Source organism: Podarcis melisellensis (assembly GCF_964234715.1).
Source record: "Podarcis melisellensis genome assembly, chromosome: 1".
NCBI lineage: Eukaryota > Metazoa > Chordata > Lepidosauria > Squamata > Lacertidae > Podarcis > Podarcis melisellensis.
In genome coordinates, this window is record NC_138528.1 from 57143040 (window position 1) to 57165685 (window position 22646).

General features: G+C 41.1%; 1 protein-coding gene across 6 annotated transcripts in view; it reads left to right on the forward strand.

Moving 5' to 3' along the window:
• Nucleotides 1–22646, forward strand: part of SHANK2 (SH3 and multiple ankyrin repeat domains 2) — a 334933-nt gene that overhangs the window by 185136 nt on the left and 127151 nt on the right. For all 6 annotated transcript variants that reach the window (XM_081891148.1, XM_081891150.1, XM_081891145.1 and 3 more), the window contains 2 exons: nucleotides 1491–1573; nucleotides 3171–3295. In XM_081891148.1, the coding sequence (XP_081747274.1) occupies nucleotides 1491–1573; nucleotides 3171–3295 (208 nt within the window). The remainder of the gene's footprint in view (nucleotides 1–1490; nucleotides 1574–3170; nucleotides 3296–22646) is intronic.

Sequence of the window (22646 nt, forward strand, 5' to 3'; positions counted from 1 at the left end):
GTGCTTCTATGTCATCATCTGGGAACAAGAGAACGGGAATCCTGGCCCTACCCCTAGCCAGGAAACCAACTGCCTCTGGCAACCTGCCCTGCCTCTCTCCCAGAAAGAGCTCCATCATAACTGCCAGCTGCTCTGTGGATTTTTGCCAAAGGGTGCTGGCTATTTTGGAATGTTGAGGGAACTTTCCATTATTTCTCTCAGCTGTGAATATAGACACATTGGTGCAAAAGCTAATCAGAGCCTCGGGGATATGATGGAAGCCTAACTAAACAAGTGTGTGTAAATGGGTGCAGGATTGTAGTCTTGGGGATCAGCTAGTTATATTTTGTCAGATCAGATTCCAGAGTTTCCCCATATTTTATTGCCTCAAGAGCAATGGTTTTCTGCCACTGCACCATCATATTTTTGAAGCACATTACTGTTTTTAAAGGAAATATTGCCTACTATGCAAAAGAAATGAGGGTGTACCTGAAAGCTCTACATGAATACAGTAATTTCTTGAAAATGTGTTGCCATTTAATGATATAAAATATTTATTTTATTATAAAAAAACTCAGATCAGCTTAAATCTCTTGAAGTGTTGTGATTTGGCTTAGAAACTTACGCTCAATCTATTCTTTGAATAACTGGATTTTTAATTTTTTTTTAAAAAAATCACTTATCGAAGAGTAATTATCAGATAATTTTTAAGAAGCTGCCTTTTTTTAAAAAAAATGTAATGTCTGTCTTTCAGAGGATCCTCTCATTATCAGTTCATTGTGCTGGCTTTCAGGAAGGCTCTGTAATTTTTATAGAAAAAGGTGATCATGAACATACATGCCTTGTTACTATTTAAATTATGCAGATTCTTGATGCTGTGAAAATTTGTGCTTGATGACGCCAAGGCAGCTGCACGTTGTTAGCATTGTAGGCTGTCAGATGATCATGTGGGATCCTTGCAGCATGCAACATTCAATAGGATTGAAAAAGGGCTTTTGATGCAAGGCATAGCTTCTGAATATATCCGTGCCTTTTAGCTACTTATAACAGCAAACCAAGCTAACTTTAGGTTTTAAAATGCTGCCTCATTTTTCTTCTGGTTGGTTTCATTTTGGCTTCACTAGAAGATGCATCTGGTACATCCACGATTGAGGAGTTTATTAATGCTACTGTCGTTCAGTTCACTTTCTTTTCTTTTCGACTCCTAGCTAGCACACAGATGACATGATCACACATTTGTTCAGCTACCACCATGCATGGTTTCTTCCTCTGCTTTTGCTGCATTTTCCCCTCCGTTAAGTTGCACTGTCATGTTCTCCCTTGCCATTAAGCCTTGTCTTTGTCTCTTTCCTTCTTCTGTTTGCCGTTATATTTTCCCCATGTTTGATTACTGCAATATTATTTGATTAACTGGCTGTGATGATGATGAACCTACACACTGGAGGAGCAGCTACTACTGTGGTGATGAAGGGATGTAATAATGGTCGCTATCCTCGGAATTCTCTCTACAGTGACTGCATTATAGAAGAAAAGGCTGTGGTCCTGCAGAAAAAAGACAATGAAGGATTTGGGTTTGTGCTCAGAGGGGCCAAAGGTATGTGGATTTTCTGTGTCTGTGTGATTGGGTGAGTGCCTATGTGAAAAATGGCATGCATTTCTGAAAATAAACAGGCATTATTCCTTATGCATTTGGTTGCTAGACAACAGTGTTCTCTCTGTGCAGTAAAACTGACATGAATTTCTGATTGAGCAGTTTTGAGGGGTATGTGTATGCATGTATATTTCTAATGCATAGATATATGTATAGAATAGATATGGAGAATAATTCTGAGGGGAAGGTTGCCTATATATTTTGTATATGTTACTGTTCAGTTTATTCATACTGTAAGCATCCTGGCTGTGGGGGTGTCAAAATTGCTTAATTTAAAGTGTTCATGTGTTAAAATTATTTGCGGAGTGAAGCTGCATGTTGCCAACAAGCTTGAAATAGATCTGTGGCTTGCTCAAGGTGGAACTACTGCAGTTTTAGTATGAAAATCAGATCATTTTTATATCTTCAGAAGCTGCATGTATGTTGAGTGGCCTTTTTAGTGTGTTCTGTTGTGAGGGATGCCTGGCTTCATGTGTTGAAATGTGCTAAGCTTTTTCTTATGCCAAATGTACTCCAGTAGATTTATGCCTAAGAATCGGAAGTATATTTTTAAGGCTTTTCTTTCTATTGCTTTTGCATTTCATTTTTTTAAAGTGGTGGTACATTCCAGTGCCTGCCACTGAGACACCCCTCAGTTGCTGGATGGGCTCTCCCTCACACAGCCTGGCTTCAAGGCTAGCCCATATGTGCTCATGGTGGATCCTCCACACCCTTCCTCTGGGAATACCGTTTTTATCATTCCTTGCTAGCATGGCAGACACCTATTGGGCTTCCCTAGCTATGTAACAGTTCCTGATTAACCCTCCTGGCTAAATGCACGTTTTAGCGGGGTCTTCTAGAGACTCTGTGACTTCATCACAGTGTAGATCAGCTGGCGCTGAGCTATCTCTGCAGCAAACAGAGGTTATTCTCTTACTATATATGTTAATTTTGTATGGGCCCCAGCTCTCCAGGTGGAATATTCAAGGGCCCCCTTAAAAACATATGCTAATACCCAGCTTCATGAATCATTTGGTATAAATGATGTTTGAGACCTTATTGGAGCATATTGTCTATGAAAGTGTATGCATGTCAGATCATTCAGCATATAAATATGTACATGATGCATAAGCAAATACAATGTTACACCATTAAATTCAATTACTTCATACTGTTTTCATTGTAGCTATAGGTAATTAGCTGCTAACAGACTTGAAATTTTAAATGCCTGACTTCTCCATGCTATGCCCATATTTGAAAATTAATGATACTGGTTTCAAATGAGAGTCCTGTTCCACCAAATCACTTGCTTTTTTGGCTATATAGCAATTTACCAGAGCTGAGCTTCATTTATTTGCTGACTAAATTCAAGTGATCATGAATACACAAGAAAAAAGAGAGGGAGAGAACTATAGAGCAGGGAGATCTGTAGAGAAGGGATCGTTGTATTTAATGAATTTCTGGCACTGCATAAGTAATCATTTAATTACATTAAGTATATGTTTCAAACATTTATCTTTCTTTATTAAAATATATATTTTTAAAAATATTATTCCCAAAGCTGATACACCAATTGAAGAATTCACCCCTACTCCAGCCTTTCCTGCTTTGCAGTATCTGGAATCAGTGGATGAAGGTGGGGTAGCATGGCAAGCTGGCTTGAGAACAGGAGACTTTTTGATCGAGGTAGGAGAATTTTGAATGTGATCTAACCTTTCCTGTTCAGGAAAATTCTGTAGTTTAATCAGTTTGCACAAGGTTCACTGGCTGCTTTAAACTTGTCCTTCTAACTACTGCCGAAGAGGCTTATTCAGCAGTTGGATGCAAATCCTAGTTGCAGAGTCTTTCATGGCTTCATTATTCAAACCTCCTTTTGCTGTGTTGACACAAATTGTGTGAATATAGATGTGTGTAGTTCTAGGCAGCACATTAATACGTGTGAGAAACCTACGTGTGAGAGAGGATGCTGTTAATTCTACTTTTGGTAGTTTTGACTAAATTTAATTTTGAAGATAATTGAATGGATGTCTAGTGCTGCAGTATAACATTGAAAGGGTTGTGTTTTAATTACTAGCCTGATCCATCATGCGTGTAACAGCAGGTGGTGGTGTGATGATATCCTCCTCCTTTCCATAGAGATTAGTAATCTCATCTCTATGGTGACAGGGCCTCTTTTATTTCATTGCCCCAACACCAAATAAAGCTTTTATGTATCCCTTTTAATGGATAATATCCTGTATTTGCTGTACACCATTTAACAGTGAAAAATGCATCAAGTGATTAGATAGAGAGTAAGATATTAGTGAGAAAATGTGTGATTGCATTTCATGAAAAGGGGAAGCAGGTTTTGTTTGTCAGATTTAAGTAGACCAGTTTGTTTGCTTGTTAGCTTCTAGTTCACATTTTAACTTTTGGAATTGACAGTGTTATTATTCCTAATGAAAATTCTTATGTGAAATTAGCTATGGTTTGGATGCCCTTTCCATCAGTTTCAAAGAAATTATTGCACATCGGTACAATAATGTGGTTGTTACTTTATTGGATTTTGAGTATATATCTGGCTATATTCAGAATTATTCATGCAATATGAATAATAGTCTGGTATTCATCCCCCGCCCCCGCCCCCCTGTTTTAAGAAATGGCGATACTCTATTGAATGTCATTTACCCATATAATTTTTTGGTTTACATTTGTTGATCTTTAGGATGATGAGTAAGTTATTTTCTGGCATATGATATAAAAAGGTAGATTTTTTTTTTCCTAATGCCATTTACTAATCTATGAAATTTCTGGTACAACTGGATTAGGATACAGTAGTTGGTCATTTTCCCTTATGCATTCAGACTTGAAGAGTAGACTGAGCTTTCTTCTCTCTCAAGTTTTCATGTTAATCTTTTGCATTTACAAATCACAGCAGGGTGATTTGTTTTTAGCAGGAACATGTTAGAAATAATGTGATACAGTACAAAATGTATTGGCAAATTCCTTATGGTTATAATGCATCCTTGCATCATTGCCTTATAAGTTTTATTGGGTAGTGAATTGATGGACAGCTTCCTATTTAGAGGACTTCCTTAGGAGTTAAACCTGAGAATCACACTTCATAAACCACTGATCCTAACTTTTCCTGCACCAGCAGATAAATATTTATGATAGGGCATATTGGCATGTGGTTAACTTTCATTATGTAGAGAGCTACTTTTGGCACACTGAGAGGTTTGACATGGTTTGTTGAATTTTCACAATTCTTCTCTGAATAACGATGTTCAAACTACCTTTGAATTTCTCCAAAATTTCAAACTCAGTTTGCTATGTGGTATGGGCAAATTGCTGACATTTGTCTGTGGAAGTTTGCTATGTGGTATGGGCAAATTGCTGACATTTGTCTGTGGAAGTAGTTGCATGGTTTTGTTTTTTGGATGATGGCCAGTATCCCAAACTGTAAGTGTATGCCAGCACTGCAGTGATGTTCTCCGCTGTTGGTAGTAGATACATAGACAGAAATATTTAGGACTAGTATACTGGTAAATGGTGCAATGAAATATTTGGAATTAATAGTACCCTGGAAAGCATAAGATACTGTACTTTGAATAGGTCTAACAGGGGTCTTTTATCACAAGCAATTGAAATACTATTGAAATACTTTAGGTGTGCGAAAGTTATACAGGCACAAAGTGTGGTGGAATGATGTAAATCGACAGGAATAAAGGTCAGTTTATGTTATTGATTTAAGTTAAGTTTCTCATTTTAAAGTGCATTTATTTCATGACCAAGCATGTGTACTAGATGGTTGTTGTAGCGAACAGAACATATTGGTTTGCAATTAAATAGAACATTTTTATAATCCAGGAGCATAATCCAAAACCTTGGATAATGTAGGCCACATGCTTTTTGCATTGTGAATCTCTTTACAGTATTGACAAGAGACCAACCTTCTTGGTTCTCTTTCTACACATGCAAAATAAGGGAAGAAAAACACTTTAAAGAAAAAGTCCTATTTTTCTGTGGGACCTCAGACCCCATGAGCATATATGTTGAGTTAAGAATCTTTTTTGGCCCTCCATTCACAGGTCCCAATACCAGTCCTTTGGACACTGCTTTCTACATATCTCCATCAGGAAAACTGTCTATTTATTCCTACTCTCTGCTTCCTGTTACTTTCCGATCCAGAAGAGGACCTCACCTCTTCTTTCACAACTACTAAACTCAGTTAGGAGTCTTTGATTAGGTACTTGTCATGCAGCCATTAAGTGGCGGGGGGCAGAACCAAGTTATCTGCAACGCAATTGGTCAGCTAAGTATTTTAATTTAATTACATGATGGGGGGCTGACCCCCACAGACTACACCTCTGGTACAGTCGTACCTTGGATCCTGAATGCCTTAGAATTCGGACGTTTTGGCTCCCAAATTCCGTAAACCCAGAAGTGCGAACGTTCGTTTGGAACGCCTCAGATTATTTTTTAAGGCACTTTAACTTCTTCTTTTTTAAACTATTTTAAGGTGGGTGTTTTTAAGCATAGGTTTTTATCTTACCCTGACCAAGAACTCTGCAAGACATTTCAGTTATCTTTAAAATAAGAATGTACTGAATAGTTCGCTGAATCAGACCAACTTTTGTAGTGAAATAAAGAACACCTTCAATATGTTTTGAAAGCAAAGTCCATCACATAACATAACAATACGACAAATCACCTCCTCTTTTTTCTGTCTTGATGCTTCAAAATCCCACTGATAATTGAGAAACTTGACATTGTCAACCAGGCTCACATTTGTTACTGAGGAATGCTTCTATAAATAAATTGTACTGAATTTTCCATCCTAACATGATAAGTTTTTCTGGAAACTGTAATGTGCTAAGGGTTTTTTTGTTTTTTGTTTTTTTAAAAAAACATTTATCCCAGAAATAGCTGTTTTGCAGTAAGAAGAATTAGAAAGGTTTGTATGCACTTTTCATTGCTGTGAAACCTCATTATGATAATACTGGATGTAGTTGGCCTTATCGCTTGTTGCCAAGAGATAGAAAATCTTCAATGACTCAGACGTTCACAGTATTACATGCTTGAAGCTCAACCATTTGCTGCTGACATATGGCTGGGCTGCCATTTTTGTTAAAGAAAAAGTAAACTATTTGATAATTTCATATAGTGCTATTTTATGCCAGATTTATTTTGTTTTGCTTTATTTTCAAAGAGGATTATTTTTCTGCTGCTTTGTTTATAATTCGCGGTATAGAAATATGCTTCATTCCTTTACATTAAAATGTTCTTCCTTATGCATGTAACTTATCATTATTAGTGCATAGAAATGAGCAAGTCAACAAAAAACCTACTCCATTCATTTTCAGCATCTTTTGCAGATTTTCTCATTTATAGACCCACTGACATGTGGGGATCAGAGGAAACCAAGCAGTTATTAGCCTTTGGCAGTTCCTTACACCCCAGGAGAGCAGTTGCATTCTTCCTCATAGTCATATTGTTCCTCAGGGTTACTTCCTGCTTAATGTGACAGCTATGTGTTAAACAAGTGTTTCATGCAGCAAATGCGTCAAGTGTGAAACAAAGATGGATGGTCTTTAAAATTCATTTTTCAGGCATTAACCCACTTACAAGTAGTAGCCCAGTCATTGGTCCCAGGGTGTGCATGGGTGTTCACATGGCATACAGCATGTACAAGTAAACTGGGTTTTAGTTGCAAGTGCAGTGAAGTTGCTTTCACAACAGCCATTTTACTGGAATGGTAATCCTTTGTTCACTCACTTTTTGGGGAACACCCAGGCAATGTGATTATCAGCCTCTTGCATTGCATTTTGTTTGTATGTGCATAGTCTCCTTCCCTTTCCCCTAGTCCTGATTTTGGGCATTTTTTTCAACGTTTATAATAAAGCACAATTCCAGCACCAGCTGGGCAAGTGTTGGCAGGCAAGGTACTTATAAGGCTCTCTGGGTTCCTATGCCTTTGGAGATTTGAAGCTATTTATTGGAACAGGTAGTTTCCTCTCCTTGATTTTTGAAAGTGGAATTTTGCAACCAAAAAGAAAGGGGGGGGGAATGGTAAGATCCTTCTCCCTTACTCCCTCCCAAATGCATGAATGAAATTGATGCTATTCAAGAAGTAATTCATATGTCATTTATTAGTACCGTATTTTTCGCCCTATAGGATGCACTTTTCCCCCTCCAAAAATGAAGGGGAAATGTGTGTGGTCCTATGGGGCGAATGCAGGCTTTCGCTGAAGCCTGGAGAGTGAGAGGGGTCGGTGCGCACCGACCCCTCTCGCTCTCCAGGCTTCAGGAGAGCCCCACCGCCAGCCCCACAAACCCGGGGGACAGCGGGAGGCGCAGCGTGCCTCTCCCGCTGTCCCCCGACTTGGTTAGAAGGCTGGCGGGGGGGAGAAGCCTGCCCCTCCCCGTCGCCAGCCCCGCAAACTCAGGGGACAGCGGGAGAGGCGCAGCGCGCTTTACCCGCTATCCTCCGACTTGGTTAGAAGGCTGGCGGAGGGCTTCCTCCTCCAGCCCCGCAAGCTCCCAGAGCGATGCCAAAGATGCATGCAGCTTCGGCATGGCTCTGGGTCCCGTTCTGGGGGCTGGGGGAGGGGGAAGCTCGGGCTTTCCCCACCCCAGCCCCGCGCCTGGGGGGGGAATAATTTTTTCCCCTTTATTCCCCCCCAAAAAAATCTAGGTGTGTCCTATGGGCCGGTGCGTCCTATAGGGCGAAAAATACGGTAATCTACCACCTGTACTCATCATGAAGCAATCAGATACGATAAACTTAAAAGAGGAAACTAAAACAGCATTGCTGAACTGGACTTAATGTGAGAGTAAATACTATAGGGAGAGGCATTATATACTACTTATGCATAATATACTGGTATTAAGTCATTGTGTAGAATCTCCATTTTAATTCTGTTCACAGCTAATTGGTGGGGGGTGAGGTCTCAGGAGTGCTAAAGTGTTTTAATGTGGAAGCAACCCATGTGCCCTGTGATCCTAATGCCGTATTCTGAAACCTCTTGAGCCGAGGAACCTAGATTTCTAGTGGTTTAACGAAATTTCAGTTGGTGATGTGTGGTTGTGTTATGCTTTAACTGTATTGAGACCTATCTGGTATCTGAGATTTATTTACTTTTTCTTTGCAAGGAAAATGATTGAGCAAAGTAGTTCTAAACATATTCTGTATTAGTACTTAAAGCTGTGAGTTTTGGCAGGTTTATTTAAGTTCTCAATCTCTCTCTCCAACCCCCAACCCACCCCCCTCACACACACATTCTTTTCCACACTCATATCAGCAAATACTCTGGCATTTACTTGCTACAAAGCTTGTTGGTCTGTATATATTTTATTTTGTGTGTTAATCCAGAGCCAGTGTGGTGTAGTGGTTAAGAGCAGTAGACTCGTAATCTGGTGAACCGGGTTCGCTTCCCCGCTCCTTCACATGCAGCTGCTGGGTGACCTTGGGCTAGTCACACTTCTCTGAAGTCTCTCAGCCCCACTCACCTCACAGAGTGTTTGTTGTGGGGGAGGAAGGGAAAGGAGAATGTTAGCTGCTTTGAGACTCCTTCGGGTAGTGATAAAGCAGGATATCAAATCCAAACTACTACTACTACTACTACTACTACTACTACTCTTCTTCTTCTTCTTCTTCTTCTTCTTCTTCTTCTTCTTCTTCTTCTCTGCAGCAGGCACTACAGCCACTGAATAATTAAGGGCAAAAAGATCACTTATGCTGAATTATCTAAATTCCATGTTTCTAAAACTTTATAGACCGTGCTACACAGATGATGGTAGATCGCTAGAAACATTGTAGTCAGTTTTGCTAAACATATTAGTAACTAAGGTGCAGTGCAAATACTTATTTTCACATATTTGTTGTTTTATTGAAATACTCTGTGAAGTATTATCCCTTCTTTCCGCTCCTCAGTTTTTCAAGCTGTGCACTTGCAAGTAACCAATTTATGAGTTGCTTTTTATGTTGCAGATTAATAATAAATACTGTTATGAATTTGGGAGGGAGACTGTCTGGAAGAAACACAGAGACCCCTTCCAACCTTTCAATTCTGTACCTTTAGGGTGGAATGTATAAAAGGAAGTTTGCTCAACTAGCCCCTTTGTCAAAGTAATAGCTTTAACTGGCCAGTTAAGTGCTCATCAGCATCTCAAGCAATGGACTAAGTGATGGTGCTCTCCAGGAAAGGTGGGTGGGTGTTACACACACACACACACACACACACACACCCCTCACCTGTCTGCAGGTCATGTGATCCTTGATTGGGCAGAAGAAGACTAGCCAGAGTAGCTGTGTGTGAGAGCAGAAACCTAGAGAGACATGTCTTGCTTTGTGCTGGAAAGCTGTGACTTTGGGTTTCGCCTGGAACCCCAAAGGAGAAGCAACATCTTCTTGGGCAGCATTCAAAACTTCCTAAGGACTAGGCGCATTCTGCAACTTGCTATGGTCCAATTGTGACCAATTTTAGATGTATGGGTGCATGTATTGAGCCTAGGCCCTGTCCCCACATGGTACGCCAGCACTCTCCTCCAAGCCCTTGGGGAGGTGGTCTCCAAGGCCCATCACTGCTTGGTGCTCCAAGCCTGTCTCCGTGAGGGCTGGGCTGGGGGAGAAGGGCCCCAACTCCCCTCTCGGCACTCAAGCCCCGTCAAGCATGTCCCTGTTTGGTGCACCATGAGTGAGAGGAGGGCTGAGGGGAGGAGGACTCCAAGCCCCGTTTCCTCTCGGCACTCCGAGCCTCGCCCTGGCGAGGGTTGGGCTGTGGGGGAGGGCTACAAGGCCTGTCCCTGCTGAACTTTCTAGTAGTTACACATTTGTTTCACTTTCTCTCTGAAATTTCTTTCAAGTTCAGCATCATAGTAATCACAGTAGTCTTAATTAATTTATATGCTACTTGATTGTCAAAGTTGGCCTCTATGCAGCTTACAAGTATAAAACCAATTACAGTGCCAGTGTGGTGTAGTGGTTAAGAGTGGTAGACTCGTAATCTGGTGAACCGGGTTCGCGTCTCCGCTCCTCCACATGCAGCTGCTGGGTGACCTTGGCTAGTCACACTTCTCTGAAGTCTCTCGGCCCCACTCACCTCACAGAGTGTTTGTTGTGGGGGAGGAAGGGAAAGGAGAATGTTGGCCGCTTTGAGACTCCTTTGGGTAGTGATAAAGTGAGATATCAAATCCAAATTCTTCTTCTTCTACAAAATAATATATTGTTGTTGTTTTGTCATGTCCGACTCTTCGTGACCCCATGGACCAGAGCACGCCAGGCATTCCTGTCTTCCATTGCCTCCCGCAAAATAATATATATATGCATGTAATAAATATGCACAATAGAACCATTTCATTGAAACATTAAAATAAGCACACACATAAAAAATACAGTAAAGCAAAGACATTCAAATAGTGCAACAGTTAAGATTTAAAACAGCAATTAAAGCAATTAAAAATTAAATATAGTAACAATAATAGGTGTCCTCATTGTGCTCAAGTGTTCAGATGCTGCAGGTATATATTCTTTTAACCCTTACAACACCCCTGTCAGATATGTCTCGCCTTCCCTGCCCAGCCTAAAATGAAATTGATTCTAGATCACTGGCTGCTGCCTTCTATGTGCCCCTTTGCCTCTCCTGCCCCCACCCCAGCATGTAAGTTCACATCTAGCACAATACACACAGACACATATACACATCAGTATTTGTAAATATTAATTATTCAAATGACTTGTGGTTTTGAATGCTATTGCAGGGACTGAGCCCCGATTATGTTTGTGCTGTCCAATTAAGAATTGCTATTAAGAATGTGATGTTAACAATGTGCCACTGATGTGAATTATGAATCAGTTTATGCATTTTGAAAACATAGATAGAAAGAGCTGCTGCGTTAAGGGAAAAATAGCGACTAGCCATTCTGTTTTTGTGCCTAGAACCCAGGTTCCAGGAGCAATTTGGCTCCTAGCGTTTCTATCTCAGTTTCTAACTCTGTTCTTGGAGTGTTACTGCTGTAAACCACTCCATGATATGTTCAGATTGTATTTATGTGTAAGTAAAGCCATGTACAGTCATACCTTGGGTTACAGACGCTTCAGGTTGCGTTTTTTCAGGTTACGGACCGCCGAAACCTGGAAGTACCGGAACGGGTCACTTCCGGGTTTCGGCGGTCGCGCATGCACAGAAGCGCCAAATCACAACCCACGTGTGCGCAGACGCTCCACTGCGCGTTGCGAACATGCTTCCCACATGGATCACGTGTATCCATGAGCTTGAGCATCCACTGTATCCCAAAGATCTGTATTGACCTGCATGCCAAGGTAGAGTGTGTGCAGAGGAGAGCCACCAAGATGATCAAGGGTCTGGAAACCAAGCCAGTGGATGGTGATCTGCCATGGATGCTGTAGTTGAGATTTCTGCATTGCAGGTGCTAGACTAGATTATCATTGGAGTTCTTTCCAACTCTACCAATCTATGATTCTATGAAATGTCAGCTTTGGGCTGCATTTGCATTTTAAAGCTTTTTGTTTTTAAAAAGTGGTGACTTAAATTCTCAAAATGAAAAGTCATATTACTAAACTCTTCAAGTTATCACTTGTATACTTATAAAAGATTATAATTCTGTGTTGTTCACTATGACTCTTGAGGTATGGATTTTTCTCTTCATTGAAAATAGATTCTTGATTATTGTTCGATTAAGTAACAACAACAAGTGTTTGGATGTAAATGTATATTTCTGTCTGTATTCATGACTTTAGTGACATAACATGTGAATTATGTCCTAGTTAAATTCAAATCACAGCCATTATGCAGGGACAGCTCCTTCAGGAATGTCTGACCAAAATGAGGTTGCTTCTCTCCTGTTGTTTAGTGAAGTGTTTAAATTTACATTACTGTTTCTTACGTAAGATTTCTATCTCATTCTATATATAGGTTACTATGTATTAGCACTGACGATTGCAGAATAACTGGAATTTAAGAAAAGCATTGGTTTTATCGTTCCAGCAGGAAAAAAGCAAAAGTTAAAGTTTTAGGGCACAGTCATATACTGGGGAGCCGCTTTTGAGGCATTAAGCAAAATGTCCCAATATGGTAGCAGAACACTATATGCACAGTCACCATGATAGCTATGCCATCAAAACACCTCTGATTTGCTAAAGGAAAACTCCCCTTCAGGATGTATCCCATCCCAGAAGCTGATCAATAAAGGCTTTACCTGTGCCACATAAGGCTTTTCTTGGTTGCCAAGACTGATAGATCGCGGTCACTTTCCTTCACATGATGTGAGGTAGGCAATTTTATGGACTCTACACTAGCACCCTCTTTTCTCTGCTGACTCAGGTACCCTGATGTGGTGGGCGGCAAGGGAAATAAGTGCCCCATGATGTGTCTTATTCGTGTCTGGTGCTGGGGTATGTTTGTGGCTAGGATACTGCTCTGTGGAGCTTGCTGTGTGGCTCCAAATCTCTGGAGCTCCCTCCCTTTTGCCCCTGATATTACTGGTTTCGGCCAGGCTTACAAAAGGGGGCATTTCCATCGCTTGCCCTGATAGGAAGTTGCACTCCTTTTCCTGCTTCCAATAAGCCACTGGAGGCTGCTGGTGTGCTGCAGTCAGTGTGTGTCTGCCCTTGTCCTAAATCCTGGCCCCTCTCCACTGACCTGCATGTCACAGGAGTTTCTCCTCCCTGGGTATATCCTGAATCTTTGTCCGAGTAGAGCTAAGTGTGTTCTCTGAGCGTGTCCTTGGAGCTATATGGGTGCTGTGTTATGTGACTTCTCCTTATTCCCCTTTGCATGCTGTGTCCATAAGCCAGTACTTGTGAGGGCTATGAAAGGACTCAGATCTCTGCCTGTAGGATTGGCTATAGCGGGGATGTTTTCGGTTGAGCCGCTGGTGCTAATGGAGTGAGGATGCTGTAGTGTGTCATCTTTTGTGGTGCTGGGAACCTGTCGTGAGTTCATTGACACCCCTCATACCCTCATTGACATACCTGATATCCTCATACCCAATCTGTGGCAAATATGTGGTAGCAACACTGAACCAGCCTCTGACCAGTGTTTCCATAGCCATTTTTATTCCATTTTTTTATTCTCTTGTTATGTTTTTCCTGTCCTGGGTTTAACATGCATCTAATATGGCAGGTGGCGCTGTGGGTTAAAGCCTCAGCGCCTAGGACTTGCCGATCGAAAGGTCAGCGGTTCGAATCCCTGCGGCGGGGTGCGCTCCCGCTGCTCGGTCCCAGCACCTGCCAACCTAGCAGTTCGAAAGCACCTCCGGGTGCAAGTAGATAAATAGGGACCGCTTACCAGCGGGAAGGTAAACGGCGTTTCCGTGTGCGGCTCTGGCTCGCCAGAGCAGCGATGTCACGCTGGCCACGTGACCCGGAAGTGTCTTCGGACAGCGCTGGCCCCTGGCCTCTTAAGTGAGATGGGTGCACAACCCCAGAGTCTGTCAAGACTGGCCCGTACGGGCAGGGGTACCTTTACCTTTACCTTTAATATGGCAATTATTGCACCAGCATATTTCTGGCATATCTCAGGTCCTGACATATTGTAAGTTTGGATTGCTTGGTTTGGCAGTTCATGAATATGAAACATTTCATTTTCATCCATTTTCTCTCCCCATACTTCGCTATAATCCTATGATTTGCTCTTTTTGACTCTGGCCCTCACCTTGACACCTCCATCTTCCCCATACTTGTTGTCTTTAATCTCTTCATCTTTGTAGAGATAAAAATAATGAAAAGCAGAAGAAAAGAAATCATTAAATAATCGGAGGAATTCTTACTGTTTGGCGAAAAGTTCACACATGCGCTACATATTGAAACAATTATTTTTTTCCATAAAACAGAGGCTCTTTTGGGGTGGTGAGGGTGGTAGTAATCTAGTTATAATTAAGATACATCTTAAATTACAAAGAGCAAAATTACATGGCTGCTCAGAAAATGGCTGGAGCCAAAGGAAACCTATATCATGATTTTAGGGTCTTCCATGAGCTGCTGCTTTGAGGGTGGGGATTTGAGTGTCCATGTGTGGATTTCTAGATATCTTGCCATGACTTTAAAATTGGAAATGTAAAAATAGAGAGAAGGCGGTATGAAAAAGAGAGGGGAGAACGTTACGTTTTTACCCTATCTACATACCACTGAAAAGGCACAGAGCTTCTTTGTTAATGTCCATCCTAAATCAACAACTTCCAGAATTTCTGTTGCTGCCAACTTGGCTGCCCTCCTTTTTAAGAAGCAAGCTTCCTTTGAATTGTAAAAGACGCTGGCAGTATTGTCTCTACTCATCTATTCCTGGACAGCATACTTGGTGCTTCACCAAGAGAAATGGAGGCCCATTTCAGAAATAGTTTTCCAATCATCCCTTGGAGATGCATTAAAATTTAATTAATTAATAAAATTAAAATGTATGAAATTATTATTTTTAAACTTCTAGGCCATCCTTTTTTTTAAAAAAGAAAACCTCAATGAAACAACAAATATTTAAAAATAAAAATAAAATCATTAAATAGCTGCATCAAATATACAAAAGACAAAATACCTAAAACCAGTAGGGCAGAGCAGTAGCATGCAACCCACAATTGCAGGAAATGTAAAAGGCATTGGTAAAAATAAGTGTTTTGTGTTAGCAGTTGTTTGAAACTATAAAGTCGCCTTCACCAACTTGGTGTCCTCCAGATGTTTTGGAGTGCAACTCATAGCTGAGGGCACCAAGCTGGTGGAGGCTACATAAAAGAGTAATCAGGTGGCTGATTTTCCAGAGAGAAAATTCCTTACTCTTCTCACAGACTATGAACTAAATTAGAAATTATGGTTAAATGCCTACTTGCCTTTTGCGTGCTTGTTTTAAATGCAAATAGTATCTATGGAGCATGGTGATGACTTAGTCTGATAATTATTAGAATCATAGTGGCAGGGAGAGGGAATTTAACCCATTGGTACTAATTGTGAATTTCCTCCCAATAGAAAAAAATTCTTTTCTTTTTGTCAGGACCACAACAGGGAACCTTCCCTGCCTACTGAAATATTGATAATTATCAGCCCCCCTTCCCTCAAGTGGCTACTATCTTCTTTCTTTCTTTCTTTCTTTCTTTCTTTCTTTCTTTCTTTCTTTCTTTCTTTCTTTCTTTCTTTCTAAAAACAAATTCAATGTAATATCAGGTCTAGTTTGCCCCTTAACTTCATGTATTTATATCAAGAACAGGAAGGGTTGTATATGATGATACTAGTAGAAAAGCATATACACAATGAAGGAAAATAAATATGCTAGAGATACACTAGGTTTTTCCTATGTAGGACTTTATATCTCAGTCAGCAACTTGAATTAAGTACAGAAGCAAACTAACTTCTGGTGGAGCTGAACATGAACAAGTGAAATATATTGCTTACACCTTTATTTATTTATTTATTTATTTATTTATTTATTTCTATCTCACCTTTTCCCTAACGGGACTCAAACTTTCTACTAAAATAGAAATACTAAAATAGAAACACTAAAATAGAAACAGCTAAAGACATATTTAAAAGTATCACTAAAAACAATTAAACATTAGAAGAATAAAATATATACATATAAAAGATCATAAATAGATTGTTACTATAGAAATATCACAGCACCAACCCTTTCCTTAAAAGTAAGCAGACCTAATAAATAAGAAAGTTCCAAAGGGCTGATTGTGGCAAGCTGCTGATTCTGTAGGCTCACCCTATCTGTAAAGTAATTGTACCCTTGGGAGACAGCCTGCATCACTTCGTTTTAGAAGCTACAGCAGGTGCAGTCTTCAAGGGCAAAGCCTATATAGTGCATTGCAGTAATCATTACAAGGTCAGAAGTGAGGAATGCTGGTAGTAAGGTCTTGGCTATCCGTGAATGGTGCCATGGTGTATAACTGATGAAGATATAACTGATGAAGGCTCCTCTGGCACCAGAAATGAACTGCAAGTCTAGGAGCAAAGGTGGGTTCAGAAGCAGCGCCAGGTCTCCCTTCTCTTCCAAAGAGAGTATCTCCCTCCCATGGTTGGGCTGCTCACTATAACAAATTGTTCTGTCTCTCGTTTGATGTGCTGCAGCAGCAGCACTGTGACCCTACAGAGTCCTCTAGGGTTGCCATATTTTGAAGATAAAAAAGAGGACACATTTGCTGACTTTTACTTTTAACTATGGATCGTTATGACAACTCTACCCATGAAAAAGAGGACATGTCCTGGAAATAAGAGGACATACGGCAACCCTACGAGTCTATGCCTTGAGACCAAGTGTAAATGTACTTAGGCTGGATGGAGTTGTGCAGGCATCGGGAAGATGCAAGCAGTGGAAGATGGAAGCCTCACCACACAATCCCAGCCACTGTAAAAAGGGTACATGGGAGGAAGAAAATGGAAATGGGGTGGGATGTAAATACTAGATGGACAGAGGTAATGAATTGGACATCCCCACAAGCAGACCTAGAGAAAAGGGTTACAAACCTTGCTTTTCAAAATGTTATGTCTAACTGCCAGAAGAAACTGGGGTGTTGCTGAGGTAGGAGGGGGGTGCTTCTATGCTTTCCCATTTGTTCTAAAGTAATTTTACCTGTTGTATTTTATAAGTGTGAATTAAAGAATTTTGGGGAACGGTCAACATGTGCAAACCTCTTGTGTTTCACATCAATTAGGTGGGGAACCCCAATAGATTCTTGCTGGTGTAGGTGTTTATCTTATTTGTTCACATCCACAGCCTGGAAGGAGGATATTTATGATTACTTTGGATTAACACTGTGGAAGGTCACTGCTTCCCCTCACAGAGGACCACTGAGATCAGGCATTGTTGGACTGACTGATTGATGCAGTATCACAACTGCTATTCATCTGATTGATGAATTGAATTTTCAGGCACAGAAAACTTTGACAATTGTGGATAGTCACTACATAAGCAAATTTATCTAAGAAGCTAGATTGTATATTTTGGATACCTCTTGGCTCCGGAGTATGTGCGTCGTATGTACACATCAGAGAGTTCACATTTATTAGAACTGCAAATTATTGCAGTCTTCAAGTAAACCTGCAAGTATTGCTGGTGCCATTCAACATTTTGAGTACATTCAGACTAGGTGACATTCATGGATTAGGCAGTTGATGTGCACAGTGTTTGTCCTGTCAGCTTACTGGTGCTTATAGAAAAACCCACCAAGATATGAAACTTCCAAGATTACATGGGGATGTGTCTGCTGTTTCCTGCCATTTTCCCTTAGTATCTTTGTCACTTTTCATATTATGGGGAAAATGTTAGGATGACTAAAAGCTGCCATCTTTAGATAGCTTGGTGGTGTTCAGAATGTATTACAAATACACAATGACGAGAGATATGGAGAAAACGTGTTGCTAAACTATCCTGTGATTTTGGCCTGGGATAAAGAAGAGCTTATCATTCAGGCGCAGAAACTTGACCAGTTTCCAAAGAGCGTCAACAGGGCCTAAGATGATTCTCAATCTTCTTTTGGTTAAGCTCATGCAAGTGGTGTATGGTAGCCCAGCAGTAATTCTGGGAACCCTGCTCTGTGAGGAGAGGAATTTCCTAACAAACCTCCTTATGTTCAGCATCAGCCAATTTAATTTATGTTTCCGGGGGAAGCAGGGATTCAAAAGCTACAAAGAACTATGGTGAAAGGGACACATTTCCTATGGTCATAGCTGCAGCATTTTGAGGAATTGAATACCCCTGTTGATTGCATGGATGTAGTGAAAGTCTTTGCCTAATTTTCTGCACAGGTGAAAAAAGAAGTCAGGTTCATGATGGTTCTTCAGAGCCTTTTATGTAGGAATCTTGACCATAGATTGCCATTGTGATGCGCACTTGAGCCTGCAGACTCTTTCCCTGACACTTGTAGGGTCCCCTCCCACTCACCTGTGAAACTAGGCTTGAAAGAAGTATCCTGTTGTACCAGAAGAAGGGTTAAGTGTGGTGTGTGGTGGGTCAGTATTGGGAGGGAGGGGGCCAGCTAGGTAGAGGAGCTTCTGACAATGCCCCCACACCACAATTAGCCTTCTGGTGGCTGCAGTAGAAGTTTTCTTTCAAGCCTAATTACAATTGGAGGTGGGAGCAGAAAATCTGGGAAGGGTAGGATTACCTCTTCCCTCCCCCGGCTTTGACTCCCCAACACTGAAAATGCCCCCCACTGCACAATGGGAGGCCTAGCATTGGAACAAAACAACTCCTCATCATGGGTTGATGTTTCCCAAGCTTTGAATGATGAAGAGCACTGGGCATGCAGGCCCCCCTACCCTGCAAATATGCAGTATAGATCGGTCAAAATGATCTCTTTGTTGATTGTGGATACAGACTGTAAATCTCACAGAGATGGTTCCTACTCCGAATTTTTCCATAATGGGTGCTGGGTACTATACTGCATCTTCTTTCCCAAAACTTGACCATTTTGATATAATTCTTGATGATCATCTCCACCCCCATTGTCCAACCCAGACACTGAGGTCCAGCTCCGAGGGCCTTCTGGCGGCTCCCTCACTGCAAGAAGTGAAGCTACAGGGAACCAGGCAGAGGGCCTTCTCGGTAATGACGCCCACCCTATGGAACGCCTTCCCTTCAAATGTCAAGAAAATGAACAACTATCTGATTTTTAGAAGACATCTGAAGGCAGCCCTGTGTCAGGAAGTTTTTAATGTTTGATGTTGTTGCTTTTTATTATTGTTATTGGTGTTCAGTTGGGAGCCGCCCAGAGTGGCTGGGGAAACCCAGTCAGAAGGGCAGGGTATAAATAATAATAATTATGTAGCCTGGCTCAACACATGAAGCAAGCAGGTTTGTAAGGCTCTGCCTTTCATCTTCTATAGCAGGAGCCTCTAGAACTAGAAACTGTACCAGAATGGCTACGCAGTAGAATAGTAGCATTTCTTGCATTTAGCCAAGTCACTTCACGTTATTTCCTTGAATACTCTAATTAAGGACATATTTACTTATCTCTTACACTTGAAAGACAGCAGTGTTTCTACCACATCACTTAACATTCATTTAGCCACACTGTCAGCATATTATCACCCAATTAACAACAAGCAGCTGTTCTTCTAGCCAATCTTCTAGATTTTTCAAAGGTCTAGTGGGCCTTTTATTCTCTCTCTGCTGCATCTGACTCCCTGTCAGCATAGAGTCTTTAACAGAATTTTGAGCCTTCTTTTACTTGCAAGATAGTTCCTTGAAGTCAAAGAGTGCTACCTACTTTCCTGTTAATGTGCACATATCATATAACCTAGCAGTAATATTGGTCCTGTTAATAAGTTTGGCAGCAACAGAGGCTGAGGTGCATTTCTATCCATTAAGAATAGCTGTTTTGGGGTGACAAGCTAGGTATATATAGGAGGTGGCTCTCCAAATATTATATTACAGTATTGTTTTAGAGAAGATGCTATTGCATGTGTGTTTTGCAGTGATAGGGAATGAAGAGCTCCATTGCTTGCTGACCTCTCCCATGTGGCTTGAGGGGATCTAGCAGGGCCCTACCAGGGACAGGGGGATGCAGTGTGCTGTAGCGATTCCCACAATGAGGAAATAAAGGAACAGATCCTTTTGCTCTGATTTCTAATAACGATAATGATGTAAAATGCAGTAAACCTTCCAAATCTGTATAATCAATGAGCAATCTTGTTTAGGCTTACTGTATTCACCACCATTTTGCAGCAAATGTCCCTATGTTACAGATACTGAAGTGATTAATGCCATTCCCGTTGATTTTAATAGTGTAGGATTGCAGCCATAGCCTCAATTACTCCCTGCAGGATTTTTCCTTACCTCGTGAGCAAACCTGCAGGCACAGTTTAAAAGTAGGCTTGCAATAATTGGTCAGTAATTATTCTGTATATTCTCCTGCACAAAACCTGTTCCACAGAGGAGAGAACACAAACAAAATGTGGTATTCTCTAAATAACATTTCCTTTTTTGTTTTTTGAGCATGGCAGTGCCTTCAGCTTTCCAAAATAGATCCTTGAGTAAAATGAGTAGAAGGTGGTGCAATATACATGTTTAAAAAGCTGCATGATGCTATAGTTTGAAACTCAGAAATTGCTTCTTTGGTCGTTTTTCTATTATGTTGTCAGTCTCTGACTTTGCTGCTTTAGATCTTTTATAGTTTAGCAGTTCAGGTTTGCAGAATGGTAAACTGAAAAGGTGGTTGACAGTTGTTTGAAGCACTTGTCTTTGTAAAACTTCATGATGGCTAGGGCCGCTATAATTTGTTTAGTTAACATTTTGGCTCATTTTTAAGCTGTACCAAAACCATTCTCTTGGCTGCTTTCAGACAGGAGGTAAATACCGCAAGCATGTAATGTGAACCCAGTGTTTTTTTGTATGCACTTTAGCTTCCACGCATTCCCATTTTTTCCCTAGCCTTATTGCTATTCTGCTTCTTCCGATCCACACCAGTGATCAGAGCTTTACATACTGTATCCATTTTGCAGGGAGGTTGTTCCTTCCCTCTACCTCACTGTCTACTATCTTTTCCTGTTCTGGGCATGCCCCATGCCTTTCTGTACTGGGCATGCCCCATGTTCTGGGCATGCCCCATGTCTGCACCTAAAAAAAATAAAATCCCCAGGAAGTATACAAGAGCAAACATTACCAATATTTTTCACAACAAGCAAAGTCGAGGGTTGTGGGTTTGGGGGAAGTGGAGGAAGGCTGCTATTGCAGCAGAAATAGATTGATTTCAACCACAATCTGATGCGGTAGTATTCAGATATGTGCCATGTACTCCACTGCTTTTAATTTTTATTTAGATCAGAGCCAGTCCGTCCATTAGTTGGGGTGAGGGTGCTGGCTTCGGTGGTGCCCCCGTGGGTGTTTTGCTGCTGGCTGAGAAGCACCAATTTCAAGCAAGACATAACCAAAATTGTGCACTGCCGTCAGCTCCACTTTTGCAGAGGCAGCAGGGCATTTCCCATTTCATCTCAAGTGGCGAAATGGGATGCACCACCCCTGTTTTAGATAATCTAAGAAGATTATCTAAAATGGTGCCACTGGAGTGTTTAAGGAATCCAAGAGGGAACGATAATATTACAGGCCAGTTGGCCTAATGTCTGTTGTAGGAAAAGTGGTATATAGTAAGCCAACTGACACTCCTTTCCTCCAAGCAGCCTGATGTCCATTCATCTCGGCGACTCAGTAAGCTTTCCAGGTAGAGCTGAGAGAGAACCCTGCCTGAAATTTGGGATAGCCACTGCCAGTCAGTGGCTCAGTATGAGGGCAGCTTCCTAAGTTTCCATTGCACTGTTGTGTTAGGCAATTTCAGTGAGCCTTTGGATGAAGTGTAAATGACAAAGCACTACCGTATTTTTTGCTCTATAAGACGCACCAGACCACAAGACGCACCTAGTTTTTGGAGGATGAAAACAAGAAAAAAAAAATCTGAATCTCCGAAGCCAGAACAGCAAGAGGGATCGCTGTGCAGTGAAAGCAGCAATCCCTCTTGCTGTTCTGGCTTCTGGGATAGCTGTACAGCCTGCATTCACTCCATAAGACGCACACACATTTCCCCTTACTTTTTAGGAGGGAAAAAGTGAGTCTTATAGAGCAAAAAATACGGTAATCACTTTGCATAAGAACATTGTGATGAAATAAGTAGATGAACTGTATTGATTTTCTTGTAGAAAATTTCCATAGAGCCCTGCAATAGTAATTCCTAGGATGGCTTCCAGGACTTCCAGAGTGAGCCCTGAAACAGCTACCTTTGAACTCTAACTTGCAGTGAACCTTAGCAGAGCAGCCAGTTCCACAAATTTTTAGAGCTATCAGCAGAACAGAGATTCAAATTTATTTAATGTCACTCTGAGTTATGCTTCTTAATACTGCAAGGAAGAGGGCTGCTCAGTTTAGATCAGCTTGCTTTGTGCTTCCCCCTGAGAAGCTGAAAGGAGTAGATGCAACAAAATAAAACAAAAACTAATGTGATAAACTAGGATAGGATGTCACTGTCTATGAAGGAAGCAATATACTGTATTTTTCACCCTATAGGACACACTTTTCCCCCTCCAAAAATGAAGGGGAAATGTGTGTGCGTCCTATGG